The sequence below is a fragment of the Lasioglossum baleicum genome, chromosome 6, assembly GCF_051020765.1.
Source record: "Lasioglossum baleicum chromosome 6, iyLasBale1, whole genome shotgun sequence".
NCBI lineage: Eukaryota > Metazoa > Arthropoda > Insecta > Hymenoptera > Halictidae > Lasioglossum > Lasioglossum baleicum.
The window spans coordinates 15,200,387-15,218,276 of NC_134934.1; the positions used below are offsets into that span (position 1 = coordinate 15,200,387).

Sequence of the window (17,890 nt, forward strand, 5' to 3'; positions counted from 1 at the left end):
TAATGCGACGCCATATAGCAAACATCTTGATAAGTAGAAAACTATTGAATTTCCCTGCACCGGGCTGCAAAATTAAAGTACCACTTGATTTTCGTTCAAGAACTTCCCATGTTCAAACTGTTGCAACTTTATAAGAAAGCGTAACAGAATATTCGTTCTGCTCTCGTTTGAAAGCTTGAACCTTCTGCTTTGGATATACATTATTCGTTTTCCCCAACAAAATTTTTTACACTATCTTATCAGACGAGAAAGTGAATACACTTTTTCGTTTCGGAAATTTTGCGAATTTAAACGTACAGAGGTCAAACAATTTTTTCAATTAATGAAACTGATGTAGATTTGGAGTTTGACACCTCACCTTTAAAATGAATTGTAGAGGGTTGCCGTACGATTATTTTTGGTCACGTTACTGAACAATGTCTACGGCATTCGAAATTTCTTTGTTGAGTATATCCTCTATAAAAATGACGCAGAGATAAATTCAAGCTTCAATGGCAGAAATGACTGATTCGTCAGTCTGGTATGATTTTAAGAAGGAATGCTGGATAACCAATCATTTTCCCCCGTATTCGGGAAAGAAAAATTTCCGATCTCGTCGCAATTTGCAATTCAGAATACGGAGACGTTAATCGTTGTCGAGCCCGTTAACAAGTCATTTTGTCACCTACACGTTCGATATTGCTACAGAATAAAGAATAAAAATCCGCTCATTTCTGGTAAATTGGAGGCCACGTTGGGAACGTGGCTACGTCACCTGTAATCATCATAATCGCTTGTAATTTACACGCCGTCGAACGATCGTTCAAGACAACACTTTCCGTACAATCCTCGCGAATAGTTTAACGCTGCTTCGACGTCGCGTTCGACAGTTTATCATCAATTTCATTGTTGCAATATTTCTACGGCATCGTAAACCGGCTCCAAGTCAGATTATCTAATGACTCAATTTTCGCGATGGCAGGGTGAGACGTTGTCGATACATGTTCTTTTTTTTTTCGTGTTCAAAAAGATTGCTATTATATTTAGGGTCATTAATGACAGCGGTCATAAATCAACTAATTTAACTGCTATCTGGTGCAGGTTATTGTGATACTCGATTTTCACCAAGATGTGAAAAAGCTTAAAAAATAATTGCCAATTTTGAACGGGTTCGAGTTGTTTCATAGACCTGTCCGCACAGTCTGGCTATTAATTGCCGTTTCTACTTAACGCGACCGCGCGCAGTGATACGGCCAGCAAGTTGTAGATTGTAGATTCATTAAGTATGAAAATGATCACTCGATCTCCCTACATTTCCTATTAATTCTGTCTTCTACTAGGTCGTATGGAAATCGTTTCGTTTTCTCAAGGGAAAGTGAAAGCCAATTTTGTAACGTTCAGAATGAGTTTTATGATATTCTGTTCTATGATCTTTTGCGACTTATCAGGCTACTTAAAGATGGTTTTTATTAGCGAAAAGTTGAGTTGTATAACTTTTTACAAAGTGTTGAAAAAAGCGAAGAAAATAATAATGCATTTAACCGCGAGCAGGCGGAGACGATCATCCGTGACGAAACGCTGCACCTTCGAAATCGATGTTCGAGTCAATACTGAAACCGCTGCAAGGTTTCCGATACCATTTCTGGGATACATACGTATACTAAACGTAGTTCGAAGCGCAATCCCGGGTAATGGTCGACGCGAATCAGCGAAACGGTCCATTCTTCCGGTGCAATTCAGTTTTTACCAGCGAAAGAGATCGTCGGTTTCTGGTTTGCTGACCGTGCAGGGCGGGTTATTAGCGACAATAAAAAGTAACCGCTCGAAATTATCGTGCCGACGCTAACGAAGCGCTCATGGAAACGTGCGATTTCTGTGATCGATGATTACATTGACGGCGTTATCGTGACGATACCGAGGTTGCCTCGACGCAGTCCGGAAATCGTGCGTGCGTTGCCGCTCGACAACCGAGCTGGATTATCATTCACGAAGAATTTTAACTGCTACCTTCGGGAGCTACCAAACAATATATCAGCTGTCGCGGTCGACGCGTATGAGCATCGCGCATGCCTATCATTATCCAAGATGCCATGGCTGATTTATATCCGGCCTTTCGACTGCCGTGACTTGCGACTGGAATTTTCCCGCGAAAATCCTCCGCGTCGGTGGGGAAACCCTTTGATCTGGCGAAATACCGATCGCAAATACAATATTAGATTGTTGCTTACAAAATGTCCGATTTTCTCGATGCAAATGTTATGAAACGTTTCATCCAGAAATATTTATGCAATTTTCAATTTTTGTAGATAAATTTTAAGAAAGTGGCACTAGATAAAATTCTATTTTCATTAGTAATAGCATTTGCAGATCCGAAATAAATAAAAATCGTATTAAATTCTGTTAAATTTCATACTCCAGCATTTTTAAAAAATTTTTATAAGCCATAAATGCATAAAGATCCGCCGTCTAATTATTACAATCTGCAGGTTCATTTATACACCATTTTACGGTACAGAGCTTATCTTTAAGGTCTCGCCTTCCATTTTTACTTAGATATCATTCAATGTGTCTCCTAAATTTTTTTTAAACTTACAAATTTTCTTACTAATTTCATTCACTTCAATATGAAAGAAGTTATCGTCTTTTTAATAGTGTTCGAATATTAGCAGGAGTCACAGTATGTAAGGATCATGATTTATCTCAAATTACAAGATCTCGCTGGCCGTGAATGGAAAGCAATTCTCCGGTTAAATGAGTTTTCGGAAGAAGCGGCGCGACGTCTAACTGTAAACCGAAGTGTGTAGATCATTGGAGGTGTACGATGTACGGAGTATATTTAGACTTGTTACTTGACAGGGGATAACAGTTCTGTGGAGAGGAATAATTAAAACTAATAACAACGCGTACCTCCTTCTTCGAGTCGAGAAGATCGAACGATGGGAGAGTCAGGAATGAAGACCACGTGTTCCGGTGCTAGCCAACCAACGAACAACCCATCTTTGCCTGTGCCACGTGAAAGGCACGCTAGCCTCACCTTTAACTGTTCGTATAACTTTATAACGGCGATTACCGGCGAGTGTTAAAACTGTCGGCTAGGGATCTCCCGGATGATCAAACCTCGAGTTTACTGCCCCTTAAACAAGGGTACGTTATCGTTAGAAGTACAACGAACGTTGTTAACGCCGATGACGGCACGGCAGCGCGTCGATCAATTTGAATTTGTTGGCGGAAGCAGGGATTCTCGATGCGAGAAACCTTCTTGACAATTTACGTTGTTACGAGACGCGCCGACAACGTTGTTGCGTGAAACGAGCCTTCCACCGAGAGCGTTATAGCATCCGTTTCCAACCCCCTGCGTGCAGATTTATTTTATCCAACGATACAGATCAAGGTGTCAGAGGGATTGCTATAATCAACATCTTTCTAGTTTTCGTTTCTATTTCTCTCTATTATCAGGAGATACAGCCCGGGACGAAACGATAGCACACTTTGATATTCACTTTTTTAACATATATGAATGAAATGAAACGAAGCTTTATTAATTTATTTATTTTCATTGAATGAAGTAGAATTGTTAACGAAATATAGATGGACAAAATGATAGCACACTTAACGAAAAACTTGAAATATAACACAATTAATCAATAGAAATCAATGCTCAATATTTTGTAGGACCTCCTATACATCTAATGACTTCAATTATTCGGTTTGGTAAAGATTTATACAATTCTTTAATACTGTTTCGGCTAATATTCTCCCATTCGTCCAAAATGCTCTATTTCAAATCGTTAATAGTTTGAAATTGTCTGCCATTTTGGTACACAGCTCCGGCAAGATGTCCTCAACAATTTTCAATGATGTTGAGGTTGGAGATCTTGCTGACCACTCCAAAACACGAATAATTTTTTAAGAGAAGTACTTCCTGACCGCTTTCACCGCGTGAAGTGCGGCGTTATCTTGTCGTAAAATGCATTTATTTGCAGCAATTCTTACAGCGTATGTGTTTAGATGTTCATTTACCAATTCAATTACTATTACTATTACTTACGTTTACTATTCATTCATCCTTTAATAAATTTAATTCCTGTTTTACCTCAATATTCAATCAATAACAAAAATCTTTTTGTCCCGGAGTGTACAAGTCGTAATAAATTGTTACGATTTTCTGGAAGTTTTGTAATTTCTTTATAATTCGATTAACCGGAGGATATTCTCACCGAGGGACAATTAATATGCTGAAGCACAAATTCAGAAATCAAGCCTGTTCATGGTCAGTAGTTCCCGAAGAAAATAATTGTGACGTCAACATTGATCTCGACGTGATTCCCGAACGATGGACGGCTGGTTCGTCAGCGAAAACGAGGAAGGAATAAAAGCTGTCCTCTACGGTGCACGGATTGTCGCTGACGCTTTCTAAAGTACTAAATTTCGAAAGCGAGACGCACACTTCGAACCCGAGGAGGAGGAAATCGCGCGCCGATGGCGAACGGTAAATTCGAGGATACATTTGCGCGCAAAGAATCGTGCCAGGAACGGTCGTAGATGATTTTTACGCGCGCGTCGACTGGAAATACGGCTAATGGGATCCCCGGTGCTATTCCACAGCTCCTGGAATCGACGTTGAAGTTAACGTTTAACCGGCGATCGAGTCTGCACGCTTTGCGCAAAGAAATCGTCTGTTACCGGTCAGAAACGACGAACGACTTTTAAACGTCCGTGGCTTCTCTCGACGACAAATGGCATTCTTAACACTTTGTCTGATTTTGAAACAGAGTTTAGGCGTTTATTGGAAAAATTAATTGATCGAATACAAAACTGTACAGAATCGAACGACATTGACACATTGTTTTGCACTTTTTAAAACGATTAAGTGTTTTCGATCGCGCGGATCTTATTTAAATTCGCGGTCGAACAATCGAAAACAAACATCGCGCGATTTCCGCCGTGTCTGAACGAACACTAAACCTTGCAAGGCGGATATCAGATTTTTAAAGCTTACAAAGGGAATCAGCATGGTTGAGCAAACGCGATAATAATACCCTGCGTGGAGCATCCGTCCCTTTCCCACGAACCAGGTAATTATATATTAATTACACGGACGCGTCTTATCAGTCGCATTCCGTGGAGCGACGCATCCCACCGGTTTCTCCGGAAAGATCGTCGATCCGACCGTGAAAGACTCGCGTAGATCCGCGTAGATCCGCGAGACACAAGTTTTCGTCCGAGGAAACGCGGTTAATGGAATCTCTAATGGTGTTCGACGGATCGTGACGATCAACGGTGGTCAGGAGATGCAGGATAGCGTGTCGTCGGATCTCAGGATCGCGCGTCGATTTTTCCTGAAACCCGTTCCGTGACCTCGTGCGAGTACCCTGCGACAACCCTGCCTACGCTTCTCGTCTCGTCTCGTCTTGCTGGACAGTGTCCCCATTTTCGAGTAGATTCTCGTCGATCCAATCGTAAAAAGCCAAGGGCCACAGCCGGAACACCCTGACGATCCTCACTGCTCTGAATTGTGCTTCCATAGAAAGCAGAAATAATTGCGTTTTTCGTTTCTGAATTTTGACATTAAACCTACCACCGACGGTCAAATGACCGGTTTCAGGTTGTTTATTTCACAATTATGGAAGTTATAATGATGGTATTATCCATAAATTCATATTGTGTGATCAAAAATAAACTTGTTTATACGTTCATTTCAGAAAAGATATATAAATTTTCCAAAGACATAGGAGAAAATTACTACGGAAAAAAGTAACACTATTTAATAGGAAAGATTTTAAAAAGAACATTCTTCATGTGGCCTAATCACTTATGGGGTTATGCCACCCTGAGGCGGCCTAAATGACATCAAAGTTTACGAAATTTTTACTCCAAAAGTATGAATCTGACAATTTTTTTATTATGATATATGGTTAGGGCATACATTGAAGGTTATTCTGTAAAAATTTCACAAAAAAATATTTAAAAATGGCCGAGTTACCCGTTTTTTTTGCATAAGTTCTCCGTCAAGACACGTGTAGATGGTGTCACGGATTGTGACGGATTATCTGAAATTAAAAAACTCTCATGATTTTCTTGTTCCTAGATAAATTATCTGTCGTGTAGCATAGGATTTTTTTGATACGATATCCCAATTTTTTATAACAGTCGTTTAAATATTGATTTTTTGCGTAAAAATTGAATTTTCATTTTCCTCTCATTTGTACAAAAATGGTTTTTTCTTAAAATCCCTATGCTACACGATAGATAATTTATCTAGGAACAAGAAAATCACGAGAGTTTCTTAATTTCAGATAACCCGTCACAATCCGTGACACCGTCTACACGTGTTTTGACGGAAGAGCTATGCAAGAAAACGGATAACTCGGCCATTTTTTAATATTTTTTTGTGAAATTTTTACAGAGTAACCTTCAATGTATGCCCTAACCATATATCATAATAAAAAAATTGTCACATTCATACTTTTGGAGAAAAAAATTCGTAAACTTTGATGTCATTTCGGCCACCTCAAAGTGGTTAACCCCTTATGCGGTCGTATTAACTGAAGGCAATTAACAGCAAGTTTTAAATTAATTTCAACGAACACTCTTTGTTCAAAGATCTTGTCACTAAGGTTGTTGCATTTTGGAAGGTTGGTCATCGTCGAATGCGAAACGGAAGAAACACGGATAAAAATGAGAGATATTCCATATAAAATACAAATGTAATTCAATTGTATCTGACAATGAATTTAGAGAATTTCAGTTTCGCTAAAAAATGCACTGTCTACCGACGACATTTAACAACGTTCACGAAATGTGGTATAATTTCGAACGATCGTGTTTATTATCCGAATAAATTATCAACGTTGGGAAAGCTCTTTTTAGGATGGTTTTTGCGCTAGAAATACGTTTCGGATCGCCGGGTGACACGGCGATCTCGGTCCCCTGACCGCGGAGACGTTTCTTGCGGCAATTAGGCCGTCCATGCCGCGCCGGTTATCCGATCAAGATAATAAATTCTCGATCATCGTTTCGCATGCGCGAGCCAGCTGAGCGAGCTCGATCTCGCCGGCTGATTAGTCGTGTCACGGTTGTATTTTCTCTACGCGCATTCGTTGCTCTCGGTTGATCGTCACGGCGACGAGCGATCGAGAATGCTCTCGAGCAACGATCGCTGAAGCGTCAAGGGAACCCAAGGATTTTATGGGCACCGTGAACTGTCTCTGTGAAAGTGTTACATCTTTGAGGTACACGCGCGCTCAGGGAATGAAAATGGAATTCTAGAGGAGCCAAGATTTATCATCCTGTATTTTCCATGTCAACTTTTAAATCTTTCAGACATACAGTTCAATAAAATCGTTGATACTAGAGATCATAAATAGACAGCGGATTTTATGCATTGATGACAAAAATGAATAGGTGCAATTTAGGACGGCAAAAATATTAGAAGATTTTCAACATGCTTTTACATTATTTTCAACCTATCAGACATATTACGAAAGAAAATAAATTTCTATTTCACTCCAGTTTGTTGCAATTCAGGTGGAACATTTTTATTTTGCATAAAAATCCGCAAACCACGTGAATAAAGTAACCCCTATTATCCATCTACAAATATTAGGTTGGACGGAAAGTCTGTTGTATTTTAAATAATCAGGTAATTTTGCTTATGAATCAAAAACACATGTTGCTAGTGAGTCATTAGGAAAAATGGAAATTATATGGAAATGATATCATTGTTTTCTTTCAAATACGACAGAACTTTCCCTCCAACCCAACACATCGTTGGCACACAAACGTACTTTGACCTGGTCATTTAAGAAAACGAAAATAAACCTAAAGGGCAGAGCAACGGAAGTAAAGGCCTGTCCTCCTAAATAAATGACGTATGGTCACCGTAAGTATGAAAAGAGCCTCTTAGGCGAAAGTGTGCACATCGTTGCTCCAGTTATAAGATAAACAAGGCGATACATAGATACGTAAGAGCGGGCTAAAGCGTACAAATTCGCAAATTGATATTACTTCTGGGTCACCGGCAAATGCATGGTATCGGGACAGCTGAACGGTGTCCTAACGATAAGTTAACGCTGTTAGACGGTGATTTGTTCCGCCAGGTTATTCCGATTCGCTTCCCGGAGCAATTCGAATGATGCGAAAGTTGAATATCGAATGGCACGAAGGCGAAGGCGAAACTTGAGAAGCCAACCACCGGCGTGGCAGCGTTTCAGTGACATTTATCCTCTTTTAAAGCGTACTCCATAACCCTCTTCGGCGGACGGGGTCTCAAACTACATTGCGTAGAAACTAAATTCTCACGTGGCAAGTGAAAGAGCAGCTGTCGGTTGAAGTGTCCGCCCACGCACTTGGTACACGCCGCGTTCTGCTGTGTCGTTGAACGTATCCGAACACTGACACACGACAACAAATCAGGTGCTGTTTCAATCCAGGACCATAATAAAACGAAGCTATTAGCGCGTCACCTTTAAGGCACAGGAAGCCCTGCGAACGGGCTTTCCCTGGTTCTCCCTATCTTTCCGTTCATTTCGACGAACCTAACCGCACGATCGACGACCGATAGGCATCTCCGCAGTTAGAAATCTCGTTCTCGGAACGTTCCGCGGACCATGGAGGCGATTACTACCATTTTCTATTCTAATGAGCTTTCAGCTTCTTTTTTCTTGGCTCCGATAAACTGGTCTCACAGTTTAATGTTGAAATCTCGTTGGGAAATAAGCCTGGACTTTCAGTCTCGAATAAACTTCGTATCTAAACCTGCCGATTAGTCATTTGTAATAACGGAGTGTGTGTGGAAGACTCTCTTATCAAATGAATTACTCTTCATTTTCAAAAAGTAAGAAAATCAAAGGTCTGTAAAATTCAAAATATTTCTTTTCTGAAACGAACGTGATAGACAAGTTTATTTTTGATCACACAATATGAACTTATGAATAATACCATGTCCATCGCTGATATTAATTTTTTTCTTCTTCCACCTCTTATTCTTCTTATTTATAATTCGCAGAACAGAATTACAAATTACATTCTAATTTAATTGCGTAAGAGAGACCAGAATTACAAATTACATTGTAATTTAATTGAGTAAGAGAGACCAGAATTACAAATTACATTGTAATTTAATTGAATAATCGACCAGAATTACAAATTAATTGAATGAAGCGACTGAAATTCGAATCAATTGAACACAATACAATCGAATTACTTTGTAATTACAATTTGTGAAGTAATTCAATTGTTATTCAACACAACTCTTCCTACAGAAAGGTTTCGCATGAAACTCCTGGAACTTCTGCGTTCGATTTGTCCATGTATATTTATTCCCACAATTTCTAGATTGAAATCTGGGGTGTTCCTACTTTTCCTACCCTCTCAGCGACATGAAAAAAATTTCGCGGTTCCGGATCGTAACGGAACGAGGAGGAAACAACACCGCGGAGTTTCCACGAATTGGAAAAAAGTGGGGCCGGACTTACGTCATCCCTATCCTCGTGTAGCTCGTCATCGGCGCTCTCCTCGAGCACGAACCCGACATCGTTGTTGTTCCTCGTCAGTGACGGCAGTTTCCTGGGTGTCAGCTCCTCGCCGTCCGTGTCTCTCTTACGCTTGCCGTCCCTGTGCTCGTTCAGCGTGGTCTCGTGCTCGTCCAACATGTCGGTGACCATCAGTTCCGACTCGACGCTCGTCGGGGACACGACTTCGTCGAGAGGAGACATTGCGGTCCTCTCGGCTTCACCAGTTTCGAGCACAGACATGATGAGCCACTTTAACCGGGGCAAATGTTAACTCGGTCACGATCACCAGAATTCGCGGGCAATCGACGTTTCTCGTCCTCGAGACGAGGTGTGTATCGGCTGTACACCTCCACTGATCAAGTGAGTACGGATAGAAGCTCATAGAATCTTCCTTCGATCCTTCGATTCGTAATACGGACGCGGTACAGTACCCTATACTTAATTAATCACTTTCTCTGTCCAGCTTCAAAGTCTACCTGTCACGGTGGTACGTCCTCCGCGCGAGCAGGGAACAACAGATAAATCACTTGTCGCCGATAACGATCCCCTTCATTGTCATCTACAAGTATCTCCAATTTCCCGAATCGAGCCCAACCCTTTTCCTTTTCAATTCAAATCGACTGGTGAGAGAGCGACTCGAACACCTGTCGCCGAGCACACGTGCAGTTCAAAGAGGAACTCTGGTCACGCAGCGATCACTCGAGCTCGAGACACGATGCTTTCAGGTACGCCGAGTGTATTCCTGTTGACAAGTTGTCGTCTGGAAGTGCAATGGAAGTGTGACGGCCGAGAAGAGGAGCTTAGTGCGTCATCGTTTCGCGAGTACAACACGAGCCGGCGTTTCTCATCGAGTCTCTCTCTGGGATCGTTCTTTTTCACGCGTGGATCGCGTCTCCGCGGGCATCGAAGTCTCCGGTGTGCTTAGATCGATCAGAACCAAACGGGAATCTCGTAATTAAACCCTGAAGAATCGCACGTGGGTCGTCTAGCGACCAGAAACGATCAGCAGCGTCGTGTTCGGGGCGGGTCCGATCGACGTTGCGATCGATAACCGTAATCGCGTGACGCGCGCGCCATTAGAGGTAGAATTTAGTCGCGGTGACGTAACGCGGCCTCTCTCGACGAGGGGAATGTCGGCTAACAGTTCGAAACACTCTCGGGACGCACACGAGGAATCTTATAGGCTAGCGGATCGACGAAACGCTGAGCGTGCAGGAGGCGAGGTCCAACAGCGACGCAAAAACCGAGCCGGTTGAGAGCAGTCACGTGGCGAGCTCGTTTGTACGTACGCTCGTTGCCGGCTACCGTTCTCACATTCAACTCGGCCTGATTTCACCGTGGAATCGAGTCCCGGACAGCTATCGTTAACGAGACCGCGCCGATCGGCTCGCGTACACTTCCTGTCGGCCTGACGACTCGCGATCCTGCCGCACGGTAACTCGCCTCGGTCATTCTGACTTCCGGTTGAATCATCACCGAAGAAACGATCGACTCTTATCCCCGTGTTAGCGGCGTCCGATAATCGCATTCTACACGCTGGATCGGTTAGTTCTGCGATTCCGGCAGCGAAACGGTAGCCGTGACACTCGGGAACCGTCACTGTGTCTCGTTTCTCTAATCGGCTACTTCTTGCTCATGGTCCGTCACGTTATTACACATTCACCGATCGCAGCCTTTTTCTTCCGTTGGTCTGGGACGTATTTTTCAAAGCACTCCTCTTTCGAGTCCCAGGGTTACGCGAAGAGACGAGCGACGTTCGCGGTGGAGACGTCTCATTCATTCGGTAAGACCAGAACATCCGATTGTTCGAAATCGCCTTGTTCTGTGTTGCCCTTGGACGTTTCTCAGTAATTCCCAGGATTAATCAACGAAATGAACGACGTTCACAATGGAGACGTCTCATTCATTGATGGGAATAGCAGGATTCCGCCGTAGATTCAGAACATCACCTGGTTCTGTGTAGCCCTCGGACGATTCTCGGTAACTCCAAGAATTTATCACCGAAATGAACGACATTCACAATGGAGACGTCCCATTCATTTACGGGAATAGCGGGTTTCCAGCGTAGGTCCAGAATATCCGCTCGCTCGAAATCGCCTGGTTCTGTGTTGCCCTCGGACGTTTATCGGGAATTCCCAGGGTTACGCAACGAGGTGGTCGACGTTCGCTGGAGATTTCCCATTCATTCATGGAAGTAGCAGGCTCCCACTAGTTCCAAATCGCCTGGTTGTGTCTGCGTTGCCCTCGGACGTTTCTCGGTAATCCCAGGGTTACGTAACGAGGTGGTGGTCGACGTTCGGCAAGATGTCCCCGGGCGAGGATGTCGATGGACGAAGCGGAGGGACCCTCGGGGCTGCGCGACGGCCGTTGACGTTCCACAAACCGAAGGTCCGTGGTTGGTCGTAGTCACGTGGTTGACCGGTGTCACGTGGGGGCGGAGGGGAAGGTCGGGGCAAGGTCGCCGGAGGGTCGTAGGTGGGGAAGGAGGGGAAGATACGACCGGTGTAGGCCAGCCGATGAGACCCGAAGCGAAGCGTAGTGTTTCGGAAAAGTCACCGGTGGAAAATCAGCTCGAGGCACGTATCGAAGCGCGTATTGGTCGAAGGTCGAGGAGGACCGATCGCGCGACACCGCGTTGCCGCGCGCGCCTCTCGAGAATGGCCTAGAGGCGAAAAGAGGAAAGGATCTGTTCGAGTGGCGCCGCCCGCGGCAGGAGGGGGCAAATCTCTCCTGCGAGGAGAGCAAGTGTTGGGGCCCGCTGGACCACCACCACCACTACGACCATCCGGCATCCTCTACTTGACCACCACCATGGCCATCATCGACCACCACCATCACCACCACCACCGGCGCTACCACGGCCGATGCCATCGGTATCACCATCACCGCAGCTCTTCGTCCACCTTCACCAGAACACCGTCGCCGATACCAGCTGTCCTCTCGCCTCTCCCTCCGTCTCTCTTTCTCTATCTTCACCGAACCGTTCTACCGTGATCCTCCTCCTCCTCCTCTTCTTCTTCTTCCTCTTCCTCCACCTCCTTAGAACTGTCCACTTCACGATCCAACGACAACGTTGTCTCCGTTCGAACGCAGATCCCGGCCGAAACGTTTGCCGCCTCTTTGTCTCGGTTCGCGGACGTTACGATGATGATATCCAGCCTGTCCTATTCTGCCATACGCTATCGTGATCCGTGCTCCACCGCCTCGCTCTCTGCTATCTTTCTTTCAGGCACTGCATACCTTCGAACGGTTGTAAATCAGGTTTGATGATATTCAAGGATGTCGATACATCGCTTTTGACTCACTAAAGTTTGTAGAGGAAGATATTTATGCCAGGCTCTTGGCCCTTAACCCTATACTGGTGACTCGATTTGTTGTATTATTTGTATTGACTAAATTACTAAACGTATTCAACATTTTCATAAACTGCTGAAAGTATTTTGTATCGATAAAACTAAGGAAATCATATAAAAACAGGTATTTTATATTATTGTACAACTTCCAAACACTCAGTATCCATATACATGTATGAATGAACTGTTTACTCATCGCGCGTACCGAACCGGTGTATAATTACCGAACGCGTAGCACTTCCGCTATTTACTGGTTCATTATCGTAAATCCGTGCGTGCGTTTAACAATTACTTTGTTCAATGGGTCGGGCCCGTGTTATTAAACCGTCCGTCCAATTACGGAGAATCTGTTAGGGCTCGAGTTGAAAATACCGGTCCGTATTAATATAAGTTAGGTTGTCCCAAAAGTTCGTTTCGTTCTCGATTAATGTGCTCGGTGCATATTCAGAGTAGTTTTTAAGAAAACCAATAACATGGTTAAAAAAGGGGAAGCTTAAGGAATAATAAAACATTAACGGACAGAAGATTGTGTTGTTTGTGTATGCTGATGTTATCTAACAATATGGAATGTGCAGGTAGTGAAAGAAACTTTTAGGACAACCTAATATATGGGCGACTGGAATCTCTGCATCGTATCAGCGAGTGCGACAGCAAATCCTATTCGAAACGAATTTTCCAATTAGTATGACCGGTATTTATTAGATGGTGGCTGGGCTTGGCGTGTTCGTGCGGTATGATCGACCGCAGAAATCATTAGCCGTGCTCTGAACAGGCATCGACACCTCGATTATCCTTCCCGGATCGTTAGCCGACGTCGCCTGAACAGCCACGTTGGATCGCGACGTGGTCTCTGACCGTTCGCGACGATTCGATCAACTGGTAGATCGCGGCTGGACCGGTCTACCATTCTCTCCTCCTCGTACAACATTGCCATCTCTGTCCTCTTAACCGGGCTACCTCCGTTTGCTTGCTGCTCTTCCAATTAGCATCCAGTAAGTAGAGCTCCGCGCACGAGTTCCAGCTCCTCCTCGACTTGGATTACGCCGTGCCCTCGCGATCCACGATCGATTAATCGATCCGATCCATTGTCCCGAAGAGGACACGAGCTTACGACAGCCCGGGCAAACGCTCTGCCCCGTCGAAATTCAATTTTCAATGTTTTAATATTAGATTGTCCCAAAAGTTCGTCATCAAAGGACCACTAAATTTTCGTTTGAAAATTGTTACATGTTCAAACTATTCTACCTTCGTGAAAAACCGTTCAAGAATATTCGTTCTGGTCTCATTTCACTACGCTTATATTCGCTTGCCGAGTTGTTGTTGTATGCGTCAAATGTTGTAATCGAATTTTAAACTATTACCCGATGAGCCTTGAGCGAAGAGACTTGAAACTTTAAACATAGCTCAGAACTGGATGACAATGCAATATTAAAAAAGAAATTTAAAAAACTGTGCGTTCAGGAGAAAAAGAAATTTTAATATTAATCGTCACACCTCCCCGCGCGATGCTCGGTAGTACGTGATCGCGTTCAGTGATCCCCACTCCGCGCGTCAGCGCTCCCTACTCCACTACGCGTTCCCACTCCGACTCATCCCCACTCCACTGACCCATTTCGCACCGAAGGAGCTCATTGTCAGTGTGGTGTTCTGTTCATTCAGTTCAATTTGGACAATTTCGTCTTCCATCAATATCTTGCGTTCTATTTAAAAAAGACGAAAAAGTAGAAAATAAAAAAATATATAAGAAGATCTTTCTAAAACCACGCTTATATTAAAATGCACTAAAAAGGAGAAAATAATCTTTTTAGACATTAGTGATTATAAATAAAAGCGTGGAGCGCCTATGGAGATTACGTCAATGTAGTTTAGCGCTCCACGCTTTTATTTATAGTCACAAATGTCTAAAAAGATTCTTTTCTTCTTTTTAGTGCATCTTAATATAAGCGTGGTTTTTAAAAAGATTTTTATATATTTTTTTTTATTAAAGCTCGAACCCTCTACTCTTCTCAAGAAAATTTTTTACGCCCAGTTTTTTCTGTAAAAAATTTGGACAACTCAAACGTTCAGACAGATTTGAAGATTCGAGCAGCAGTTCGTTACGCTTGCTCTGTGAATACTCGTTCAACGTTGTTTCTAGTCGTTTCTTTTTTTTCAGATAGAGGTTGGCTAGTTCGGTTTAAAAAATTCATTAGAAATAGCTCGTAAACCGCAAACACATTATGCATTGCCGTTTTAACGAGGCACTAGCGCAGCTCGATGAATAACTTAAAATTACATTTAGATGTTTGGCGATACTATGGTAACCGTAAAAACGTTAATTTGGGGGTTCGACAAGGTGGATAATAAAATTGGTAATTGGAAACAGCGTAATCGGCAATAATCGCCAAAAACCCGTAGCCCCGTCTTGATCAAAATTATAATACCAGGGTCAGTCGTACAAACCTCTCTATTTTTACATTTAAGCGAAATTTTTTTGAATATGGAAGTTACTTTTCTGCGCACTTTTGCCACCCAATCGGCAATTTTGTTAACTTCAGCGCTTCGACAGAGACTCGCATTATCCCGGACATTCGATACTTTTCAGAATAACGCGCGAACAGCGTGGAAAAAAATGCCGATGGTGTCCTGTGACAAGATCGCGTACAAGGGAACATTCCTCCATGCGTTAACCCAAATATGAGCACCGGTGAACGTGAAATGAGCCGCTCATTAAGAAAGAATTTACTGGAACGGTTCGCGGCGGTGTATAATTTAAACCGCAGTAAAACTCGCTTAGAGCACACGCTCGTTGCATTACTTCATATTCCACGCCGTTACCGTGATTAATATGCCCCGCAAAAACCAACAAACGAAACGACGGTAACCGTTTCCACGGCAGATTTATGAGAGAATAATTGATCTGTAATCGATCCTGGATTATATGGTGCTCGACACTATTAAGTCGAATCAACTCTGCGTCGATTCGATCTGTCGCCGGTGTCCTTTTTCTCGAACTACTATTGTTCTCTTTTTTCGGACGGCGCGAGTGCACGTTCAACAATCTATTTACAGTGGCTGAACAAAGAATTCGTACACGTTTTAAAAACAAATAACTTTCTCAAAATTCGGGCAACAGCTTCAATTTTTTTTAGACGTTACAAGACTTAGTTTAGTAGCTAATGTGTAAATAATTCCTTTTAAAATTATTATTGGTCGCAATCGCGAAGGAAAAGGTAAAGGTTACGATTTTTAATTTTGTTATCTCTGTGCCTGTAATGAAAATTTAAAACATGTATTTTGTAAATCTAAGTTATAATACAGGGTGTTCATTTGAAAACTTTCCAGCCGAATATCTCGAATAGTATGAAAGATATTAAAAAAGCGTAAAACACGTGTCCAAGGATTTCGAGGGGGAAACCTATATTTTTTATTGTGAGATCTTATTGTACTTACACTTTTTTAATATCTTTCATATTTTCCGAGATATTCGGCTGGAAAGTTTTCAAATGAACATCCTGTATACATGGCCATTGTAATATGTAAAAATCTTTGATTTTAGAGCTTGTGATTCATTTAAATCTTCATTTAAATCGCAGATTCTTACAATTTTTGACATTCCGTCGATAATCGAAAGAAATTTTTGTAGTTTCTAAGTATTCTCAAGGTGGTCAACGCGACAGGAGTGTCTAACAATAAGTACTGTGTCTGCGTTATCGGACGAATCGATATCAGCATGCGAGGAAAAATATTCGGGTCAGATGAATAGCAACTGGCAACAGCGGGCCTCGGATCTGAGGCTTCCAAAGGAGGCTGGCCCCTCCGGCATACCAAGACAGATCGCCTCTTTTTTCCCCTTCCTCCCTCCATTTTACGCGCACCTGTCCAGCCAGGACGGATAATATTCTGATCTCGCTTCCTACAAACAGATTTGCTGTTCCTTTTTCCCGAATCGAACGTCCGAATGATTCAAAAACTGCCCTCGACCCAAGCAATTTTCCTCTCTCGTTTTAGTTTAGTCCAAGTTTCGATGCTATAATGAAAATAAGTCGAGAATCAATCAGAAATTCTTTTAATGAATCGCCAGTAAACAGACTTTGAACGTTTATGTAAACTTCCAGGTTCAGTCCCGTGCACTGAAGCGTGCAACCAAACATTATTGTTTTACATATTCTAATTATTCAGCATACAGGAACGGCGACAAAAAGCTTAATTAATTCATAATTAAGTTTTTATTTCAGTGTGCTTTGCATATTCATTTACGCTGCACGTGGGACAATACCGTATCTAAGAATAAATGGTGAATGATGTACTAGGGAGCTATTAAACTATTTGAAAATTAACGAAATTAAAATTTTTTGAAATGAACGCTGCACCGCGATATACAATCTCGTACGGCCGAAGAACACAGTGGGCTGGATCGTAACATTTTACTATAACTCTTCAATCATAAGAGATGTCGGGATGAAATTTCCAAAATAAAATTTATTAAAAAGTGATTCCTACCTACTTTATTAGCGAAAAATGTGTTTTTTTTTTAAATTTGTGGAACTTATTTTTTATTAATTGTATTATAGATTATTTTGCAGGATATTTCATGTATGTGCTTTTTTAAAGTCTAATAAAGAGAACTGCGTTTAAAAAATCCTGTAAAATGAACCGTTAAATAAATATGAGCAAATCCATGGTTTGAATCGACCGGGCGAGGCAAGCAATGTGTTGTTTGCTGCGGCGGCCCACAGTGGGACCTTTCGTCCAAATCGGAGACAAAATCAAAGAACTTTCGATAGAAATGAGGTAGAGCGATGAAATTTGTTTTAAATTAAAGCTGAAACTTGACAGAATATGTGAAAAATGGGGAGATTATTGTACGAACGTTTTATAACCTTGAGAAAATTCGTTAAACTTTCACAATTTCAAGAAAATTGCAGTTTTTTCAATACCACGTGCGGAAAATTTTTTTTTAACATGCTACATCTCATTTTCTGTAGATTTTTTCACGCTGATTTCAAATCTGGTCTCAAAATTTGTCTACGGCCTCAGGATATTGCAAAATCGATTTCTTGA

General features: G+C 42.3%; 1 protein-coding gene across 6 annotated transcripts in view; it reads right to left on the minus strand.

The window, feature by feature from the left end:
* Positions 1-17,890, minus strand: part of Tfap-2 (transcription factor AP-2) — a 267,614-nt gene that overhangs the window by 104,394 nt on the left and 145,330 nt on the right. For 2 of the 6 annotated variants that reach the window (XM_076425760.1, XM_076425759.1), the window contains exon 1: positions 9,456-10,039. The exons of the other annotated variants lie outside the window; for them this stretch is intronic. In XM_076425760.1, the coding sequence (XP_076281875.1) occupies positions 9,456-9,734 (279 nt within the window). In that variant the 5' untranslated portion in view covers positions 9,735-10,039. Of the gene's footprint in view, positions 1-9,455; positions 10,040-17,890 lie in introns of those variants that run through there. 6 annotated transcript variants of the gene reach the window in all.